Genomic DNA, 18,608 nt, shown 5'->3' on the forward strand with positions numbered 1-18,608 from the left:
AGCCAGGCAGAGCCGCAGCGGCCCACGCGCGTTTGCAACTCGGCTTGTTCTATCCCACCCAACGTCACTTCCGCTCCAGGGAGAGTCAGGAACTACATCTCCCAGCCTGCCCCGGGGGCGCTTCCGCTCTTCCCATCCCAGAGAAGGGAGGTCCCCGGGGCCAGTCTGACCCTCCCCCCCACCGGTCATCCTTTCCCCTGGCCCCGCCCCCTCTCCCAGCCTTTCTGTCGTTACAGCGGCAGCGGGGCCATGGCCGGGGCCGGGGGCAGTGCGGGGCGGGCAGGGCCCGGGGGGGCAGGGACACGCGTGGGGCGGACACGCTCCTGCCGTGGGGGGTCAGGGCTGGGCGTTGGGGTGTGGGGGGGTGATTATTACGTGGGGGGGTCACAAGACCCCCCAGCTCTGCCGCTCCCCGGGAAAAGGCGGGGGGGCTCTGAGAGGCACCGGCTGGGAGAGGGGGCGGGGCCGGGGGAAAGGATGAGCGGTGGGGGGAGGGTCAGGCTGGCCCTGGGGACCTTCTTTACCCGCGCCGGAGAGAGCGGAAGCGGCCTTGGGGCAGCCTGGGAGATGTAGTTCCTGACTCTCCCGTGAGCGGAAATGACGTCGGAGGCGGAGCCGGGCTGCGAAGGAGCTGCAAGCGCGCGTTGGACGCTCCGGCTCTGCCTGGCTCGCGCGGGGCCGTTGGAGCCTCTCCCGGGGCCGGAGAAGGGTTTGTGCCGTGGGGGCTCTGGGCATGCGCAGATCGCGGCGGGAGAGCCCTTCAGTAACCCCCCCGGGCCCGGCCCGGGCCCTGCCCGCCCCGCTGCGGAGCTGCAGTTCCAGGTCCGAGAGGGAGCCCCGGGGGGGGCTGGGCCGGGCCGGGCCGGGCCGGGCCGGGCCGGGCGGGGCGGTGACTCTGCCCCAGTGTCTGGGGGGGTGGACCCGGCATCTGGCAGCGCCGGGATCTGCTCCCGGGGGGGGGCAGTGTCCGCGGGGGGCTCGGAGCTGCTGTCCCTGCTGGAGCCCAGCGCCCCCCGGGCCCGGCCAGGCTCTGCCCTGGGGCCCCGCGGGGGGAGGGGCCCGGCCCCACTGGGGTCCCTGCGTGGGGCCGGGCGGGGCTGGGGGGTGAGACCGGGCTGGGGGCTGGGAAAGGGGCGGGGGGAAATGTCTGTGCAGCCCGGACATGGCGGGGGGGGAGGAGAGCAGGTGACCCCCGAGGAGCGGGGAGAGAAAGGGGGGGCGCTGAGATCCCCTCGGATTTACCGCTGCCCCCCCCGTGGGGACCCCCCTCCTCTCCCGTCCTGCCCCCTTTCTCCCTAGAGAGCAACGAGCAGCACCCAGGGTGACCCCCCCTCCCCCAAACCCCTGAGAAGTTCCCTGTTCCCCTCCCCCCATTGTGCCCCATTTTCTCTGCCCTTCGCCAATGGCCAGTTCAGATCTCAGGTTTGGGGTGTTTCCCCCATTTTCACCTGCAGGGATTTGTCCTTGTGTGGGTGGGAAATGGTTCCCCCGAGTGATTTCTGGACTGGGCAGAGGCTGGGGGGGCCCTGAGACAGGGACACCTCTGGGCTGGGCTGGTGGGGCCCTGAGACAGGGACACCTCTGGGCTGGGCTGGGGGGCCCCTCTCTGCTGGCAACAGGGCGTGGGAAGGCCCAGGAAGGGGAGGGAGGAGCAAATGTCCCCCATGGAGACGGCCCAGCCCCAGGTTTCCTAGTCCAGCTACTCCTCCCTCCCCAGCACCTGCTGGTCACATTCCCAGACCCCATTGCCAGCCCCTCCCCACAGCCAGCGACCTTCTGACTCCAGCCCCGCTCCTTTCCCCTGTGAAAAGACATCACCCAGGGCTCTCTCCTGGCCCTGTGAGTGTGAGGCAAGAAGAATCCGTCCCATTCTGTTGTTGATTCAATATCCCTGTATAATCCCCTCCAGTTTCCCCTCTTTTCTCTTAAACTGTTGAATCGACACATAAAATCTCCCCACATGTTGATGCTTGTCCCTTATATTGGCAAATATTTAGTTTGTGCCCCATTTTCTCCTCAGTTCTGAAATACTGATATCAAATTCTCAAAAATCTTCCCACTTTTCTCTCCAGGTGTGTGACTGAGATCAGGGCTCTTATCGTACTGAGCGTGGCTCTGGTCTGACAGCTGCTGCAGCAACCCCAACTGAGATCTGGACTGTGCTTTGCCAGGCACTGAAGAGACCCCAGGTGAGATCAGACCCCACTGTTGTGCCAGGTAAAACTGAGACCTGCACTGAGATCACAGCCCCCCTTGTGCCAGACAGCGCACGACTGCGACCCAAACCACTGTCTTCATTGTTCTGGGCACTTCAGAGACCACCACTGAGATCTGTGTCACCATTGGGCCTGGCATTGCACTGACCCTAACGAAGATCACACCCCACCACTGTACTGTGCACTGCACAGACCCTGACAGAGATCCTGCCCCCACATTTTGCCAGTTGTTGCAGGGGCCCTAAACAAAATCAGGGATCCTGTAATGCTGGGAGCTGCAGAGTCCCCAACTGAGATCAGGCTTCCTGTTGTGCAGGGCTCTGCACAGACACTGACCAAGATCAGGGTCCCCATTGTGACAGGTGCAGAAAAGACACCAAGGGTATCTCTGCACTGCCATTAAAACCCCCAGCTGGCCCATGCCAGCTGACTCAGGCTCATGGCGCGCAGGCGAAGGGGCTGTTTAATTGCAGTGTAGATGTCTGGGCTCAGGCTGGAGCCAGGCTGTAGGACCCTGCGAGGTGGGAGGGTGCCAGACCTTGGGCTGCAGCCCCAGCTGGAACATGGACACCACAATTAAAGAGCCCTGCAGCCTGAGCCGTGTGAGCCCAAGTCAGCCGGCACGGGCCAGCCACCGGTGTCTGACTGCAGTGTCGACATGCCCACAGTGACAGAGAGACCTTGTCACAAAAGGGTCAAAGGCGAAATAGGCCAACGGTAGGAGGCGACTCTCCATTTTACAGATGGGGAAACTGAAGCTCAGAGAGCTGAAGTAATTTGCTCAAGTTTGCATGGAGAATTTAGGGCAAAACTGGGAATTGAACCCAGATTGTTTGAATTCTTGCCTCTTCCCTTATCCACAAGCCCAGCCTGTGTGTGTCCAGCGTTGTTTTGGTCTGTGTTTGCTTTGCGTTGGCTTCCAAGGGAGGCTGTGGAATTTCCTTCACTGAAATTTTTAAGACCAGATTAGAGAGACACCAGTCTGGGAATGTCTAGGGATACTTGGTTCTGCCTCAGCACAGGAGGCTGGAGTAGACGACCTCAAGATCCCTTCTAGGCCTACAATGAAATAATTCTCTTTTGTACTGTGCCCTTGTCATAAACAGATAGTTAAGGGTTAATAGAACAGAAGTACTTCGTTTCTCTTTTGCCTGCAAAGGATTAACAAGTTCAGGGAGCCTGGCTGTCATCTGACCAGAGGACCAATCAGGGGACAGGATACTTTAAAAACTTGAGGGAGGGAAGTTTTTGTGTGTGCTGTTAGTGTTTGGTTGTTGTTCTGTCTGGGTTCTGAGAGTGACCAGACGTGGAATCAGGCACTGGAATTCCTGGTTGGTGGCGGCGCTACAAGTTCTAAGCTGGTAATTGAGCTTAGAGGAATTCATGCTGGTACCCCATCTTTTGGATGCTAAGGTTCAGAGTGGGGGTTTAAGCCATGACAGCCCTGTTCTACGCTGAGCTGTTTTGCATGGTGCCTTTTGGAACTATGATGCACCATGTTGTGTTGCATAGTTTTATGTTGCACTGTTTTGCCTCAGCTTGTTTGGTGTCTGTGTTATGCTGGTTTGCGTTTAGCTATTTTGCATTGTGTACTTTTGTCCTAAGGTGTGTTAGTTTGCATTGTGTTGCTTTCTTCTCCTTAGTATTGTGTCATTTTATGCTGTGCAATGTAGTTTTTTGTTTCGTTGTTGTTGTTTTTTGAATGGCCTGACATCATGTTGTTGTGTGGTTTTTCTCTGTATGTTGTTTTATACGTATATATCGCATAGCATCCTTGAAATGTAGGGCTAGATAGGACCACAAGATGTCATCAAGTCCAGCTCTCTCTGCCAAGGCAGGACCAAGTATATGTTCATTATCTCTGACAGAGGTTTGTCCTACCTGTTCTTAAAAACTTCCAGGGAAAGAGACTCCACAGCCCCCCTTGTAAGACTATTCCAGAACTGAAGTACCTCAACTCTGGTGACATGCACACAGACTTTAGTGGTGAGCAGCTGTGGAGAGAGAGGAGACCCCAGTGAGTGGGCAGCTGGGTAAAGAAACTAAAGTTGGGAGGAGAAACATTAATGTGTGCAAGGTCTGTGACAGAGCTAGAAGTAGATCCCAGTTCTAGTGCCACCGTGCTGTTGTTTTGGGCACTGAAGTCTCTGCCACATTGGTGTTTTAGGCACTGGTGCAAACCCTTAGTACAGACAGAATTTACACTAGTGCACTCTGTCACTGGTGCACCAAGTTCCTGTTTGAAGGTTTGAAATGGTGGAGTGGGAGGGGCAGTGACCTCACTGAGGCCTGGGGCTGGCTGACCAGTGCAGCTGGTAAGGGAGGGGCAGCAGTGAGTGCTGGAGGTATGAGCCAGGAGCACAGCCCACAGGACTGGACACTGACTCATCCTGACCCATGACGCACACACCCAGCTGTGTGCAGGGACTGCACTGAGCTGCCCTGCCAAGACAGCCTGTGCATCCATGGACAAACCACCTCTTCCTGCAGCCTAATACAATGGGGTCTGGGGACTTTTCCAAGCTGCGGGTGATGTGGCTCTGGCGTTAACGAGATATGTTCCTAGCTATGTCCCTGACCTGCTTGGTGACCTTGGGGAAGTCACAGCCCCTCTCTGTTTTTCTCCTACCCATTGTCTACTTGGCTTGTGATCTCTTTGGGGCAAGGACTGTCCCTCTCTGTCTGTGCAGTGCTGATCTCAGTCAGGTTCTCTGCCATGTACTGCAGGATGGGGCCCTGATCTCCATCAGTGTCTATGCAACACAAAACACAGTTTATAGACTCAGAGACTTTAAGGGCAGAAGGTAGAGGTGTATTTCAGATGAGGTCTCATCAGTGCCTTGTATAACAGTACTAACTCTTTCATGTGTCTGCTGGAAATACCTCGCCTGATGCATTTTAGGACTGCATTAACCTATTTCACGGCTGCATCACATTAGCAGCTCATAATTATCCTTTGATCAACCAGTCTCCTCTGTCACTTCCAATTGACAAATCCCCAGCTTATTGCAAGATTATGCACTTGGGGACTAACAGCTAGAATTTGTGCACTATTCATTTTCATCCCATTTCTATTACTCCTGCTTTCAAGGACATGCAGATTTTCTTGTATGATTTTCCTATCCTCCTCCATATTGGCAATCCCTCCTGGCTTTCTGTCCCACACTCACTTCTTGTGCCAAGATCACTAATAAGTGTTGACTAAGATTGGTCCCAAAACTGATCTGAGGAACTCCACTAGTAACTCCCTCCAGCCTGACAACTCACCGTTCAATATGACCCCCTTGTAGACTCCTCTTTAACCAATTCGTTACTGACCTTTCGGTTCTCATATTAATCCCCATCTTCTCCAATTTAACGAATAGTTTCCCATGTGGAACTGTATCAAAAACCTTACTGACATCCGGATCAGGTTTCTCTGGCACAATCTACCTTTTGTAACACCATGTTTTATTTATTTATAGTGCTGAAGGCTGGGAGGAAGTGTTAGCAATAGGCTGAGAATGGGCATGTGGAGGTAGGGGAGGGGATGGCAGACAGTGGGGCGGTGGGGAGGGGATGCGGCATTGGAGGTGTATCTGAGAATGTGTTTTGTAGGAGTCCATGTCTCTGCTCCCTGTGGCCGTGGTGCATTCCGTACCAAAGCAGCATGTCAGCAGAGCAGACGCACACACCGTAGCTGTGCCTGGAACACGCAGCATTCACTGCCAGACGGGCTGGGCGATTTTTCAGGGACCCAGCTTGTTATGCCTGGCTGGGGTGGGTTCAGTTGGACGGGGGTCTGGGGCTCTGATAGTTTGCGATGTTCCTTTTTGCATAGTCAGTTCTTTCCATTTATTGTTTTACCCCCACCTATGCCTGATGCCGCTCTCTTCTTAACTTGCTTCAGTTATTTAACTTCCAATTTTTAAATGAGATCTAAGAATTGCAAAGCTGAATGAAAGATAAACAAACAGAAGCATTTGAATGTTGGTCCATAGCTGGTAGAACTGTATCTAGTGACGGTCGCTGTAATGACCAGGTTCCCTACAGCATTTTCTGGTGGGGCAGATAAAGCAATGTCAAAGAGTCAAATGCGCATTTTAGGGCGAAAGGCTCGTCAGGTGTAGGCTGTCTAAGGAACATGTCACCGGCCAGGGTTTGCAATCTCTCAGGAGAGGTGCACTGGATTGTATTTAGGAATCTCAAAATAAAAGATGAAGATGGCTGGTTCACAATATCCAATGAAATCTTGCAAACAGTTGTACAAATGGACTCTACCGCTGGTAAAACAACATGGTATTAATAGTGATTCAAAACTGACATTAAAATTAGGAGAGAAATTTGTGAGAAATGAGAAATGAACTGACACCTACTTACCATTTCTTAATGCCTAAAATTTTGACACTCCCTCACACCATCTTTTTTTAAAAGCGATGCGCAGCACACAGTCAAGTTAATGAATGAAAGCAACCCATTGTTGACTGCTTTGTGTTGCATAAGCTTTTGATTAAGCACTTAATTACAGCTGTACCACTTTAAGTGGAAATGCATCAACCCAGCTTAGCTCCAAGGTGTTAGATGGGAATGAAAAGTTTCTCAATTAAATACATGGCAGAATGGTTAATGAAGAAAATACACTGAAATGCCTCTACCCAGTCCTGTTGACTTCTTCTCCCAAACCCCCCATGAGTTCTGGCCTCTTGGTCAACTCAGCTCCCAGTCCCACATCAGCTGTTCCCTCTCCCAGCCTAACCCATTTCTACTGCAATTGTTCACCTCCTCATCCAGGCAGGGGGTTGGCGCTGCAGCCCCTAAGGTATCTGCGTTAATCACTGTCTGTCATACTCGGACTATTTAGATTTCAGGGAACGATTTCTCAGAATTACTGACTCTGGGAGGTGGGAGAGAGGAGAGGCTGAGAGGACGTTTGCTCTTTGGACCACGTATAACCCTGGTAGCCTCCATGTTACTTCATCCTCCACCCTCCCTCATGTGTCTCTGCTCCTGTCACTGTATCACCTGATCATAATGCCACTGGCTTCAGCAGAGCTCCCTGCCCACAGCCCCCAAGCTGTGCTAGAGTTGCCCTGACTTTCCAATCTGCAGATCGGTCCAGGTGTACCCAGCCCATGCACCCACCACATGCAAACTTTGTCACATCAAAGATCCCAGAATTGGGAAAGACCATCTGGGGCTGGCTGCAGTCTCTCTTTGCTCCTGTGAGGGGAATGGGGTGGTCCCTCATATAGGATCCAAACATACCCAGGGGCAGAAGGGAAATGTAGTTTCTTCCAGGGGTTTGAAATGTTTGGTTTAGAGTCCTGAGCTCTGTCTTCCTGTTTGTCTCCTTCTGCCACTTTCAGATCTCTTGGAGAGACAAGGTGGGTGAGGTAATTTTTTTAGAACCGATTAAAAATACCTGTTTGCTATCCTGGGATCAACATGGGTACAACAACTTTCCCCTTTGTACCCCCTCCCCATCTCACCTCCCCCTCACCTGAGACTGCCCCATGTGATAGGAAAATAAGGGTTCAGTCCTGTAACTGGATTGGGTCTTGCCAGCACTAACGGGAGTGAAAGCCTGTGTGCATTAATGACAGCAGCAGCTCTGGGACTCGACCCATAGGGAGAAGATATGGGAGTGAGCAGGTTATGTTTGTGCCAGATGTGAGTTACTCATGTGGGAATTCTGCACCGCTGCGTATGCACAGAATTCACGTCCAGCACAGTCTTTTTTTTTTTGGTGTGAAGATTCATTCTGCCTGAGAAGTGCTACAGTTCTGCCTTTCACCCACCAGAGGCCCCTGTGGCACCAGAACAGGCAGCAGCCAGCTGGGTTCATCTTGGTGGTAATTTGTTGCCCTAAGCTATACCCCAAATGGGAAGAGAGTTAGTGGATGCAACTTGGGAGAGGCCTGAGATACGGCTGCCTCCGGGGGTGGGGCAGGGTGGTCATTCTCTACTCGCAAGATGGTGTGGAAAGGGCACAGGAGGAGCAAGTATCCCCTATGGAGACTGCCCAGCCCCAGGTTATCCAGTCCCAGACACTTCTTCCACCACCATATCCCGAACCTCTTCACCCTTCCATCCATCAGTTGCCAGTCTTCCCTCGCTGCTAGCCCTTCCTGACTGGCAGAGACCCTCTAAGCCAGTAGTGTGTCAGGGCTCAACCTTCTGGCTGAGTCCTCCAGGCACTTTCTTCCGCTCTCGGGGTACCATGCCACAGGGGCCCCACAAATCTACATTGCTTAGGCTTTGGCTTCAGGCCCGGATGGTGGGGCTCAGGGCCCTGGACTTCAGCCCCATGCACTGGGACTTAAGCTTTCTTCCCTGGACCTCAATGAGTCTAATGCTGGCCTTGCTTGGCGCCCGCCCTGAAACCTGCTAGTGGCCCCCAGGGGGCCCAGGACCCCTAGTTGAGAACCACTGCCTTACCCTATGAATCACAGAAATGTTCAGGTTATTGCCAGTCAGAATGATAGAATATCAGGGTTGGAAGGAACCTCAGGAGGTGTCTAGTCCAACCCCCTGCTCAAAGCAGGACCAATCCTCAACTAAATCATCCCAGCCAGGCCTTTGTCGAGCCTGACCGTGTCCCAAAGGGCCAGTCACTTACTGAGGTCAATTGAATCTTAGATCTCACAACAAAGACAATACTTATAGCCAGTCCTGTAATAACCTGTATGAAGACTTATTTAAAAGGAAACGAGTTGTTTACGAAGTTAAAGCAGGTAATCCTATAGATGCGGACAAGTTACAGTCTTAAAATTGAAAAGGTAATCGAAGCTTCTATAATAAGCAAGCCCTATATCTTCCTTAGGACTAACCCAGGCTAATCAGCTGGGGATCTCTTTGACCCCCTCCCCCCCAATGTCCAAGCAGCATACAGATAATCAGTTCCTTCTGTATGGGGTTTTTCATCCCTTTCCTGCCATGTGCTCTGAGCTGCAAACTCAGCTAATGGGAAGTCAAGAGCACAACAACAGTCTTTTGTCATCTTTAACATCACATAATAGTCTATCTGGTGTTGATGGACCTTTCCTGCCAGGCAGGGTGTAATGCATTCGATTGCCAATCAGCACTTCACCTAGGTAAAGTCTCTCTCCTGCCTGGTGATTTACAGAGCCACAGAGGCTCACAATGCAACTCGTCAGATATTAACCCAGGCAGCAACTCACAAGCATTCAATAAAGTGTAAACATTCTTATAATCCTAATACCTGTTTTAACAATACTGACACAAGTGAGTCAGACTGATTCCAGCTATGCGTTTGTCCCTGTTTATTGAAGACATGGGGGCTTTTGCAAGAGCTAACACCTCATCTGCAAGTGTCACAGGCAGGATGGGCAGGGATGGTGTCTCTAGCCTCTGTTTTCCAGAAGCTGGGAATGGGTGACGGAGTGGATCATTTGATGGTTACATGTTCTGTTCATTCCCTCTGTTGGAGAAAAACGCAGTTCTCGCTTTTTCTTTGGGTGCAGCAAAATCAAATACTTTATTATTTCTCAAGCAATTGCAATAGAGGGAGGGAGTGTCCTAGGACACAGGGTTGCCCCAGTCCTGGACAGGTCTCTCAACAGGTAAATAATTAACAGCAAGCACTTCTACCTTTGTTACAGACAATAACAAGCAATAATACAAACAATAATGAGCAACAGCTGCATTTTGTTTATACATAGGCTATTCTGCTATCTTATTTTTCTCACTTTCTGAGCGTCAATCTGCGTATTTGATTATCAGTGCAAGGTTGTGATAACTTCTCACACAGTTCTTTCCTACTCGCCTCACACTATCCTCACTTCTACAAGTCTCACATCATTAGGGTTATAGCTGGCCTAACTCTTGCTAACAGACTGACATGCATGAAGATCCCCTACAAATCCTTGTCAATTCTTTCCCTTCTTCCACAGGGCTCTGCCCCTCCCTTCATAAGAACATAAAAATGGCCATACTGAGTCATACCAAAGGTCCATCCAACCCCACATCCTTTCTGCCAACAGTGGCCAATGCCAGGTGCCCCAGAGGGAGTGAACCTAACAGGTAATGATCAAGTGATCTCTCTCCTGCCCTCCATCTCCACCCTCTTGACAAACAGAAGCTAGGGATACCATTCCTTACCCATCCTGGCTAATAGCCATTCATGGACTTAACCTCCATTAATTTATCTTCAAAAGGAACAAGGAGTGTTTGTGATACCTTAGAGATTAACAAATTTATTTGAGCATAAGCTTTCATGGGCTAAAACCCACTTCACTGGATGCATACAGTGGAAAATAGAGTAGGAAGATATATATACACACAGAAAACATGAAAAAATGAGTGTTGCCATACACACTATAACGAGAGTGATCAGTTAAGGTGAGCTATTAGCAGGAGAAAAAAACGTTTTGTAGTGATAATCAGGATGGCCCGTTTCCAACAGTTGACAGGAAGGTGTGAGTAGCAGCAGGGGGACAAATAAACATGAAATAATAGTTTTATTTTGTGTTATGACCCGTCCACTCCTAGTCTTTATTCAAGCCTAATTGCAAACTGGACACCATGAAAATTAATTCCAATTCAGCAGTCTCTCATGGGAGCCTGTTTTTGAAGGTTTTTTGTTGTAGTAATGTGACTTTGAAGTCTGTAAATGAGTGACCAGGGAGATTGAAGTGTTCTCCAACTCATTTTTGAATGTTACAATTCTTGATGTCTCATTTGTGTCCATTTATTCTTCTACATAGAGACTGTCCAGTTTGGCCAATGTACATGGCAGAGGAGCATTGCTGGCACACGATGGCATGTATCACATTGGGAGATGTGCAGGTGAACAAACCTCTCATAGCATGGCTGATGTGATTAGGTCCTATGATGGTGTCCCTTGAATAGATATGTGGACAGTGTTGGCAATGGGCTTTGTTGCAAGGATAGGTTCCTGGCTTAGTGTTTTTGTTGTGTGGTTGCTGGTAAGTATTTGCTTCAAGTTGTGGGGCTGTCTGTAAGCAAGGACTGGCCTGTCTCCCAAGATCTGTGATAGTGAGAGATCGTCCTTCAGGATAGGTTGTAGATCCTTGATGATGCGCTGGAGAGGATTTAGTTGGGGGCTGAAAGTGATGGTTAGTGGCATTCTGTAACTTTCTTTGTTGGGCCTGTCCTGTAGTAGATGACTTCTGGGTACTCTTCTGTCTCTGTTAATCTGTTTCTTCACTTCAGCGGGTGGATATTGTTGATGTAAGAATGCTTGATAGAAATCCTGTAGGTGTTTCTCTCTGTCTGAGGGGTTGGAGCAAATGCTGTGTCTTAGAGCTTGGCTGTTGACAATGGATTGTGTGGTGTGGTCTGGGTGAAAACTGGAGGCATGTAGGTAAGTGTAGTGGTCAGTAGGTTTCCGGTATAGGATGGTGTTTATGTGACCATCACTTATTAACATTGTAGTTTCCACGTAGTAGATCTCTGGTGTGGACTGGTCCAGGCTGAGGTTGATGGTGGGATGGAAATTGTTGAAATCATAGTGCAATTCCTCAAGGGCTTCTTCTTCATGGGACCAGATGATGAAGATGTCATCAGTGTAGCGCAAGTTGAGTAGGGACGTTAGGGGACGAGAGCTGAGGAAGCGTTCTAAGTCAGACATAAAAATATTGGCATACTGTGAGGCAATGAGGGTACCCATAGCAGTGCCGCTGACTTGAAGGTATACATTGTCCCCAAATGTGAAATAGTTATGGGTGAGGACAGAGTCACAAAGTTCAGCCTCCAGGTATGCCATGACATTATCGGGGATACTGTTCCTTATGGCTTGTAGTCCATCTTTCTGTGGAAAGCTGGTGTGGAGGGCTTCTACCTCCATAGTGGCCAGGATGGTGTTTACTGCAGGATCACCAATGGATTGTAATTTCCTCAGAAAGTCAGTGGCATCTCAAAGATAGCTAGGAGTGCTGGTAGCATAGGGCCTTATTGCCAAGGGATGGAGAAACTCGGTCAGCAGCAGGGGGTGCAGAACACCACCCTAGCGTGGGGGTAACAGCGCCTCCGGGATCCTGACATTCCAGCACTTTACACACCTTCCAGGAGCCTCCCACCCCCCCGGGCTGTTGGGACTGCAACCCCAACCCTACTGACGAGAAACAGGCCTGGATGTGAGGAAGCTACTGGCTCAGGGTCACACCAAGTATCAGAAGTATGGATGGGACCCAGCAGTCCTTCTTTCCAGGCCCCTTCGCTAACCACTGCTGCAAACCCCCTCCCACAGCTGGCAATTACAAGCAGGCCCTCATGGCTGTTCCCCCTGCCTTTGAGAGGGAGTGTGGCAGTGGCATCACAAAGGCCTTTTGTAGGACCTCAGACTATTGGTCAGAGGTGGTGGGGAGGTGATGACCTCACAGAGAGATGCTGACATCAGCCAGGCAGGCCAGGGGTGAGGGACCAGAAAAACCTCAGAGACCACTGTGGCTTTGCTTCAGCAAATCTCCTTCTCCAAGTCTCTCTTTGAGGACTGAGAGAGTATTCGGGTTCACGGCCGTGAGCGCCAGGAGGAACCTCTTTCGAGTTTTCTCCTTCCCTTTTAGTGATTTTACTAGAAAACAGTCCTCCCTGTTTAGAAGGTAAGAGTCTCCTGGAGGTTTGAAACCTGTTCAATCTGATCCATCTGGTGACAGCTGAATTTTAGGCATGGAAAACACGAGCTTAAGGAGGCCGAATATTATTCCACACCTGGGATTTTATCCCTTAGAATCACTGGGGACATTAGGATTTGTCCTTTTTGTTTCACCTTTTCCTCCATCCATCCCTCCCTCCTTTCTCTTCGTCTCTTGCTTTTGTCCTTTCTCCTGTTGCTCTCCCAACACCAGGAGAGGGAGGGGGGTGTGTGTGTGTGTGTGTGTGTGTTGCAGGGGAGTGCTCTGCAGCTCCCACTGTGGGAGGTCCACCAAAAATGTGAGGCTGAACTACTGCTTGGGTAGTGATCCCCACCAGTGACCTGGACCATCCTTCGGGCTCCCTGGTGAGAACCCTCAGCCTCCCGTCCTCAGTCTCTACCCTGATTGGCTGAGCAGGGGGTTATTGACAGGGAGGAGACTCAGGTCCTTGTTCTCTTTATAAGTCAGAACAAGTTCTATGTTTGATGAATTTTGCTGCTTCTCTGCATTAGTTGTCTCTGAGCAGTTCATGATTCTCTCTAACATTGCAGTTCTCCTCAAATACTTGCTGAATAATTACTGACACTGTTGTTGATCTGGAGTTAATCTGAGAGCACTTTATTCAGGTCATTCAATGTCTGAAATTCAAGATCCGCTGGTTAGTTTGAAAATCAGGGCTCTTGGGTCCAATTCCCAACTCTGCCTCTGACTGACTATGTGACCTAAGACAAGTCTATTCTCCTTTCTCAGCCTTAGCTTCTCCCTCTTTCAAGTAGGGATAATAATGATCTGCTCCTACCTACCTCAACACACTCACTCTTCCCCAACACACACACTGTCTCTCCCCACACACAAACAGTCTCCACACTGCAGTTGAGAAGCAACTGGGAATCTAGTAGGATGCCCCTGGAACAATGGGATAGAGAAACCTGCATCGCTGAAAGTACAGCCATAAAGACAGCACACAGCAACCTTCCCTAGCAGGGGCCGGGGGGTGGGGGGTGAGAAGGAACATCATCTGAGCTCCCTGCATCCAAGTCACTTTCCTCAGCTGGGCTGCATAGCGGGAGGGCAGAGAGCAGCAGCTTCTGATGCTCCCCTCACCGCACAGCCCAGGTGGGGAAAGTGACCAGGACGCATGGAGCACATAGTGTTGCTCCCCGCTCCCCCTAGCCCTCTATGGCTCGATGGAGGAGCATTGGGGCAGGGGAGAGCAGTGAGCACTTTTGCACTGCCACACGGTGGCCTTTGACCCCCTGGAGCCCTGGGTGACTACCAGTGGGCCCCACCCCTAGTGCCGGCCAGGCTCCCTAGCACAAGCAGCAGAAAACACAGAGGGATGGGCCACCCACTGAGCAGTGGTAGCCTGGGCAGCTCGTAATGGAGGCTCGAGGGGCTCAGTTCCCCAAACTTGCGTTGCCAAGGAGACAGTGGGGCCCATGACTAGGGGCCCTGGCCAAATGTCCCCCTGGGAAAGTCTCCCCCACGGTGGCCCCAGGGCTGGAGGAGCTCCCACTCCTTGCTACAGCCCAGGGGCTGCAGCAGGGGCACAGAGCTTCTCTGGTCTCAGGGCTGCAGCGGGGCAGGGGTAAAGGAGTGATAAGGTGGGGCCAGTGGGGGAAGGGGTGGAATAGAGATGACAGTGGATGGGGCCCTGAGTGGAAGGTGTGGAAGGGGGCGGAGCCACAGACAGAAGTGGGGGCCATGGTTCTGGTGCTGGGGCCCCCACACTAGTTCTCCCTTTCCCTGGGCTTTGGCATCACTAGCCCCTGCTTAGCGAGTAGGGTTCATTGGTCCCCATAAGGTGGGGTGTGACTTCTAGGGGGACACAGAGGAAGATTCATGGGGGCACCTCAGGGCCTGAGCCAGCCCCCATGGAGGGCAGGGAGGAAGCACCACTCAGCCCCACTCTGTCCCAGCTCTTCCCCAACCCCACTCTCAACCTGAGACTCTGGCTCCCAGCCCAGCGTCGACCCCTTTACCCCTGTCCGAACCCCTCTCCCCAGCAAGCAACACCCCCACTCCTCCCAGACCTGGTTCTTGACCGTGGCTTCCGAGGGGCCACAGCCATGGCTAAGAGGGCACAATGTGCAATGTTTGGGGACCACTGTTTTAGGGTGACATCCTCAATCACTTTTCTGCAGTCCAATAAAAGCTATTCCTCACCCACCTACCCCTCCATCAGCACCGACTAGGTATGTTCTGCTGCCCTTCACTCATACAAGAAGGAGAATAACATTTCATTCCACTCAATCCTAAAGTGATTTGTAACCCACCACCATCCGAAACTCGTCATTTTGGGGAAGCGGACCCATCATGCTGCATAGCTAAGCAGAGTAGGTGTGTCTATGCAAACATGGTCTGTTCCTCAAGTTTTTCCCCCGGCTCCTGACTAGGTGTAAGAGGGGAGCTCATTCAGACCCTGCTTACGCTTAGTATTGGGAAACTCCTTAGTGTCCCTATCTCTGCCAGCCTTAGATTTCTCTTCCTGTCCTTTTCCTCACAGCTCAGATGAGGTGGCCGAGTGGTTAAGGTGATGGACTGCTAATCCATTGTGCTCTGTATGCATGGGTTCGAATCCCATCCTCATCAGAGGCATTTTGTCTTCACCATCTTTTATAGACAACCATCTCCCCCTTTGGTACAATAACAGCTCTGGCAATGTTGCTTCCTGCAAACAAAAACCTTCTGAGAAACTCAGACCCCCCCATTGCTTCAAATAAAATGTCTAAATCCCACATTTCTAACATTTTTTTTCTCTAGTTCTGTATTTCTTAACTATTCTCTCAAAAGGGAACATCCTTTTAATCTCCCCCAAACACCCTGGGATCTGCCCAAATAATTAAAATAACCCCATCCTGAGCAAGGCCACAACAGTGAACCAGAGTTAGTGTCTAGGCCAAACTGTTCTGAAGGAGGCAACTCAAACATTTTCTCCCTGCTTCCCTTTGCAAAGTTTGACTGGGAAAAGAAAATTCCCCAAACTGAAAATTTTCTGCTGAAAAACCGATACTAGTCTGTTTGGGGACTTTGGTTTGAATGTATTAGTATTCTTGTCTTCTGATTTCTGAATTATTTCAGTTCAGTGTTTATTCTCCAGATGTGTTTCCAGCTGTTGAGTTGTGGAGGAGAGAAGCCAAGTCATGATGTCTCTGCCCCTCTTTCATAGTTTCTTCCAACTTTCTGGAAAGCTCCTTTGCTAGGATGTGAGTCAAGCAGTGTCCATTGTTGCTGTGCTATCTCGGAGAAGTCTGCATTGTACATGATTCCTAGCATAGTCCTTGGGAGTGTGGATCCCTTTAATGGGCCAGCAGCGAGTCTGGCTCCTCCATTGTCACACCTGAAAGGCTGGTGGTGGGCATTTCCCAACCTCATAACATATCTCAGTAACACACACAGAGCAAACTTCATAACTTCCCAACCAATGCTACACACACAGTCCTACACAATATTAATGTTCAACAAATCAAGACTTTTGAAATGATACCTCACCAGGCAGACTTTGTACAAACCGTATCATCATTATATGAGAGTGGTGAATATGGGGCTTCCAGATGCTGCTTTGAGCACAATGTGGCACACCTGAACTGACATTGCAATGGAGACGTACCCGTAGAGTCCATCTCTCGTAGGATAAAGATGGCAGCATGGCCGTCCTGGATCATCTGACTTGGGCCCATGGAGCTAAAGCTGAGGGGCTAAAAACGGTGGTGCAGATATTTGTGTTCACACTGAAGCCTGGGTTCAGAAACCCTCACCCCTCCTGGGGTTTCAGAGGTTGGGCTCAAGCCCATCTGTCTGCACTGTAATGTTATAGTCTTGCAGCCCAAGCCCCATAACCCTGAGTCACCTGACCCGGGTTTTGACACAAGTGCCTTGGGTGTTTTAATCACAGTGTAGACATAACATTAGGATATTTCTCCAGTGCAGTGAAACACCACGGCTGGCCCTTGTTGGATTAATCCAGGATAGCGGCTTGGGCTGTAAAGTTGCATTGTACGTGTCTCGGCTCAGGCTCTGTACCCTGCTCTAGGAGCCCAGAAGGTTGGGAGGGAGTTTAGCGAGTGGAAATGGTAAAACTGCAGTGAAGTGTTACCCTGAACTCATGGTATTTCTCCATTGGTCTGTCTCCTTTGGGGAAGGGACAAAAACACGTCCTGCTGCATTCGTTATTTCTAAGGGGGGTTTAGGATTTTCATTCTCAAACACGGTGCACAAAGTAGGACTCAATCCTCAGTGTAAATAAACAAGCTACCAACAGATCAGGGATTCCAATAACAGGGGCAGGTTTTCTCTGGGCACTGAGATTTTCCAAGGAGTTGGTGGCTCCTTTCTTTCCTCACCCTGGAGTAAACTCAGCTTTTTATTCCATCCTTGATGATTCATGGAATAACAGCAGCAGCCTGAAGAAAGAGGAGAGCCAATATCTCACTGCCAGGGGTGAAGGTGGCCACGTCCCCTCTGTTTGACCATTGCCATTGCAGGAGAGAAGGTTTCAGTGGAATCGAATGCCCTGGCTCAGACAAGTGACATAGGAAGATTTTACTGTTCATGAATCCATGCAAAGGAAATTGTGTCTCTGTGTGAAAATGGGGAGGGAAATGAAACACCCACATGGTGGCATCTAAGCCAGAAGGGAACCTTATAAGATTAGAATAGGATAAATTCTCAAGCAGCATGTTTCTTACTTTGCCCATCTGTCAATTTTGATTATTATCAATGGAAATATTTTGCCATTGGGTTGTGTGTTTACACAGAAATTGACATTTGCCAACAAATATGTAATTCTTCCAAACCTGCCTAGTCTACCGGTGGGGAGTTCAGAAGGACAGAGTCACTCTTCCCCGTCCCCATGCCAGTCCTGGGCTCTCCATGCTGCCCACTTCCTACAATGCATGGATCCATCCCTGATCTCCCCTCAGACCTCTGCCCCCCACCCCCACTTCTGGGATCCCCCTCCCTACTCTGTCCAAATGCCCTGTTGCTAGGATCCCTCCCCCTTACCCTTCCGAGCAAAAGCTCTGCACTATTCCCACACTGGGAATTGAACCCCAGGCCACCTGGGTGAAAACCAGGAATCCAGATCGCTAGACCACATGGGCCTGGGATTGTGCTGTTGGTATACTAAGCCAGCCCCTCATGAGAGCAGCAGCACCACCCAGCAGGGATTGCACACAGGGCTTCATTAACCCTTCAGGTGCCGAGGTTTTCCTTCTGTCTTTTCCCAGCGCCTGTGATCAGGAAAGAGACATCAGGGCTCCCAGGTGCTGCACAGACCATGACTGAGATAGGGACCCCATATTGCGCTAGGTGCTGTACAATCCCTGGCCAACACTGGAACACCCAGGGGATTCCCCTCAATTTCCCTGAGCCTCTGCTACCCAACTTCTTCTGACTCCCTCTGGATCACCCCCCCCGCCCCGCAAAAAACCCACCTTTCCAAACAGTCCTTCTTTCCCTGCCCCCTAATTTTGCTTGCATACCCTGGGACCATCTCCTCTCTTCCTCCCGCCGCTCCCCTCGAGGTGAGCAGAGATGGAGGCAACTTCAGCCACTGTAGACCACCCCAGCGAGCACTGCAGCCCACCCCGAGGGGTGTGTGCAAACACAGGAAGGGACCAGCTGGGAGTAGGGGGTGCTGGAAAGAAGGAGGCAGGAGGGAGGAGAACAAAGCCTGGAGCCCGGGGGTGGGGCAGCTTCTGGGGGCGGGGCTCTGGCACAGCCCGGGAGCGAGGCAGCTCCTGGGGGCGGGGCTCTGGCTCAGCTCAGGGGCGGGGCAGCTCCTGGGGGTGGGGCT

General features: G+C 51.1%; 1 protein-coding gene and 1 non-coding gene across 4 annotated transcripts in view; both read left to right on the forward strand.

Annotated features, from left to right (window-relative positions):
• The first annotated feature begins 10,138 nt into the window (after positions 1 to 10,138).
• The window catches only part of LOC127039327 (zinc finger protein 420-like), a 645,607-nt gene continuing 637,137 nt past the window's right edge, over positions 10,139 to 18,608 (forward strand). The window contains exon 1 of one of the 3 annotated variants that reach the window (XM_050932726.1): positions 10,139 to 10,238. In XM_050932726.1, the coding sequence (XP_050788683.1) occupies positions 10,205 to 10,238 (34 nt within the window). In that variant the 5' untranslated portion in view covers positions 10,139 to 10,204. The remainder of the gene's footprint in view (positions 10,239 to 18,608) is intronic. The other 2 variants (XM_050932727.1, XM_050932728.1) reach the window with 2 other exon arrangements.
• TRNAS-GCU (transfer RNA serine (anticodon GCU)) lies at positions 15,322 to 15,403 on the forward strand. Its single transcript has one exon. It is a non-coding gene; the product is annotated as a tRNA-Ser (tRNA).

This window comes from Gopherus flavomarginatus, chromosome 23 (genome assembly GCF_025201925.1).
Source record: "Gopherus flavomarginatus isolate rGopFla2 chromosome 23, rGopFla2.mat.asm, whole genome shotgun sequence".
NCBI classification, from domain to species: domain Eukaryota; kingdom Metazoa; phylum Chordata; order Testudines; family Testudinidae; genus Gopherus; species Gopherus flavomarginatus.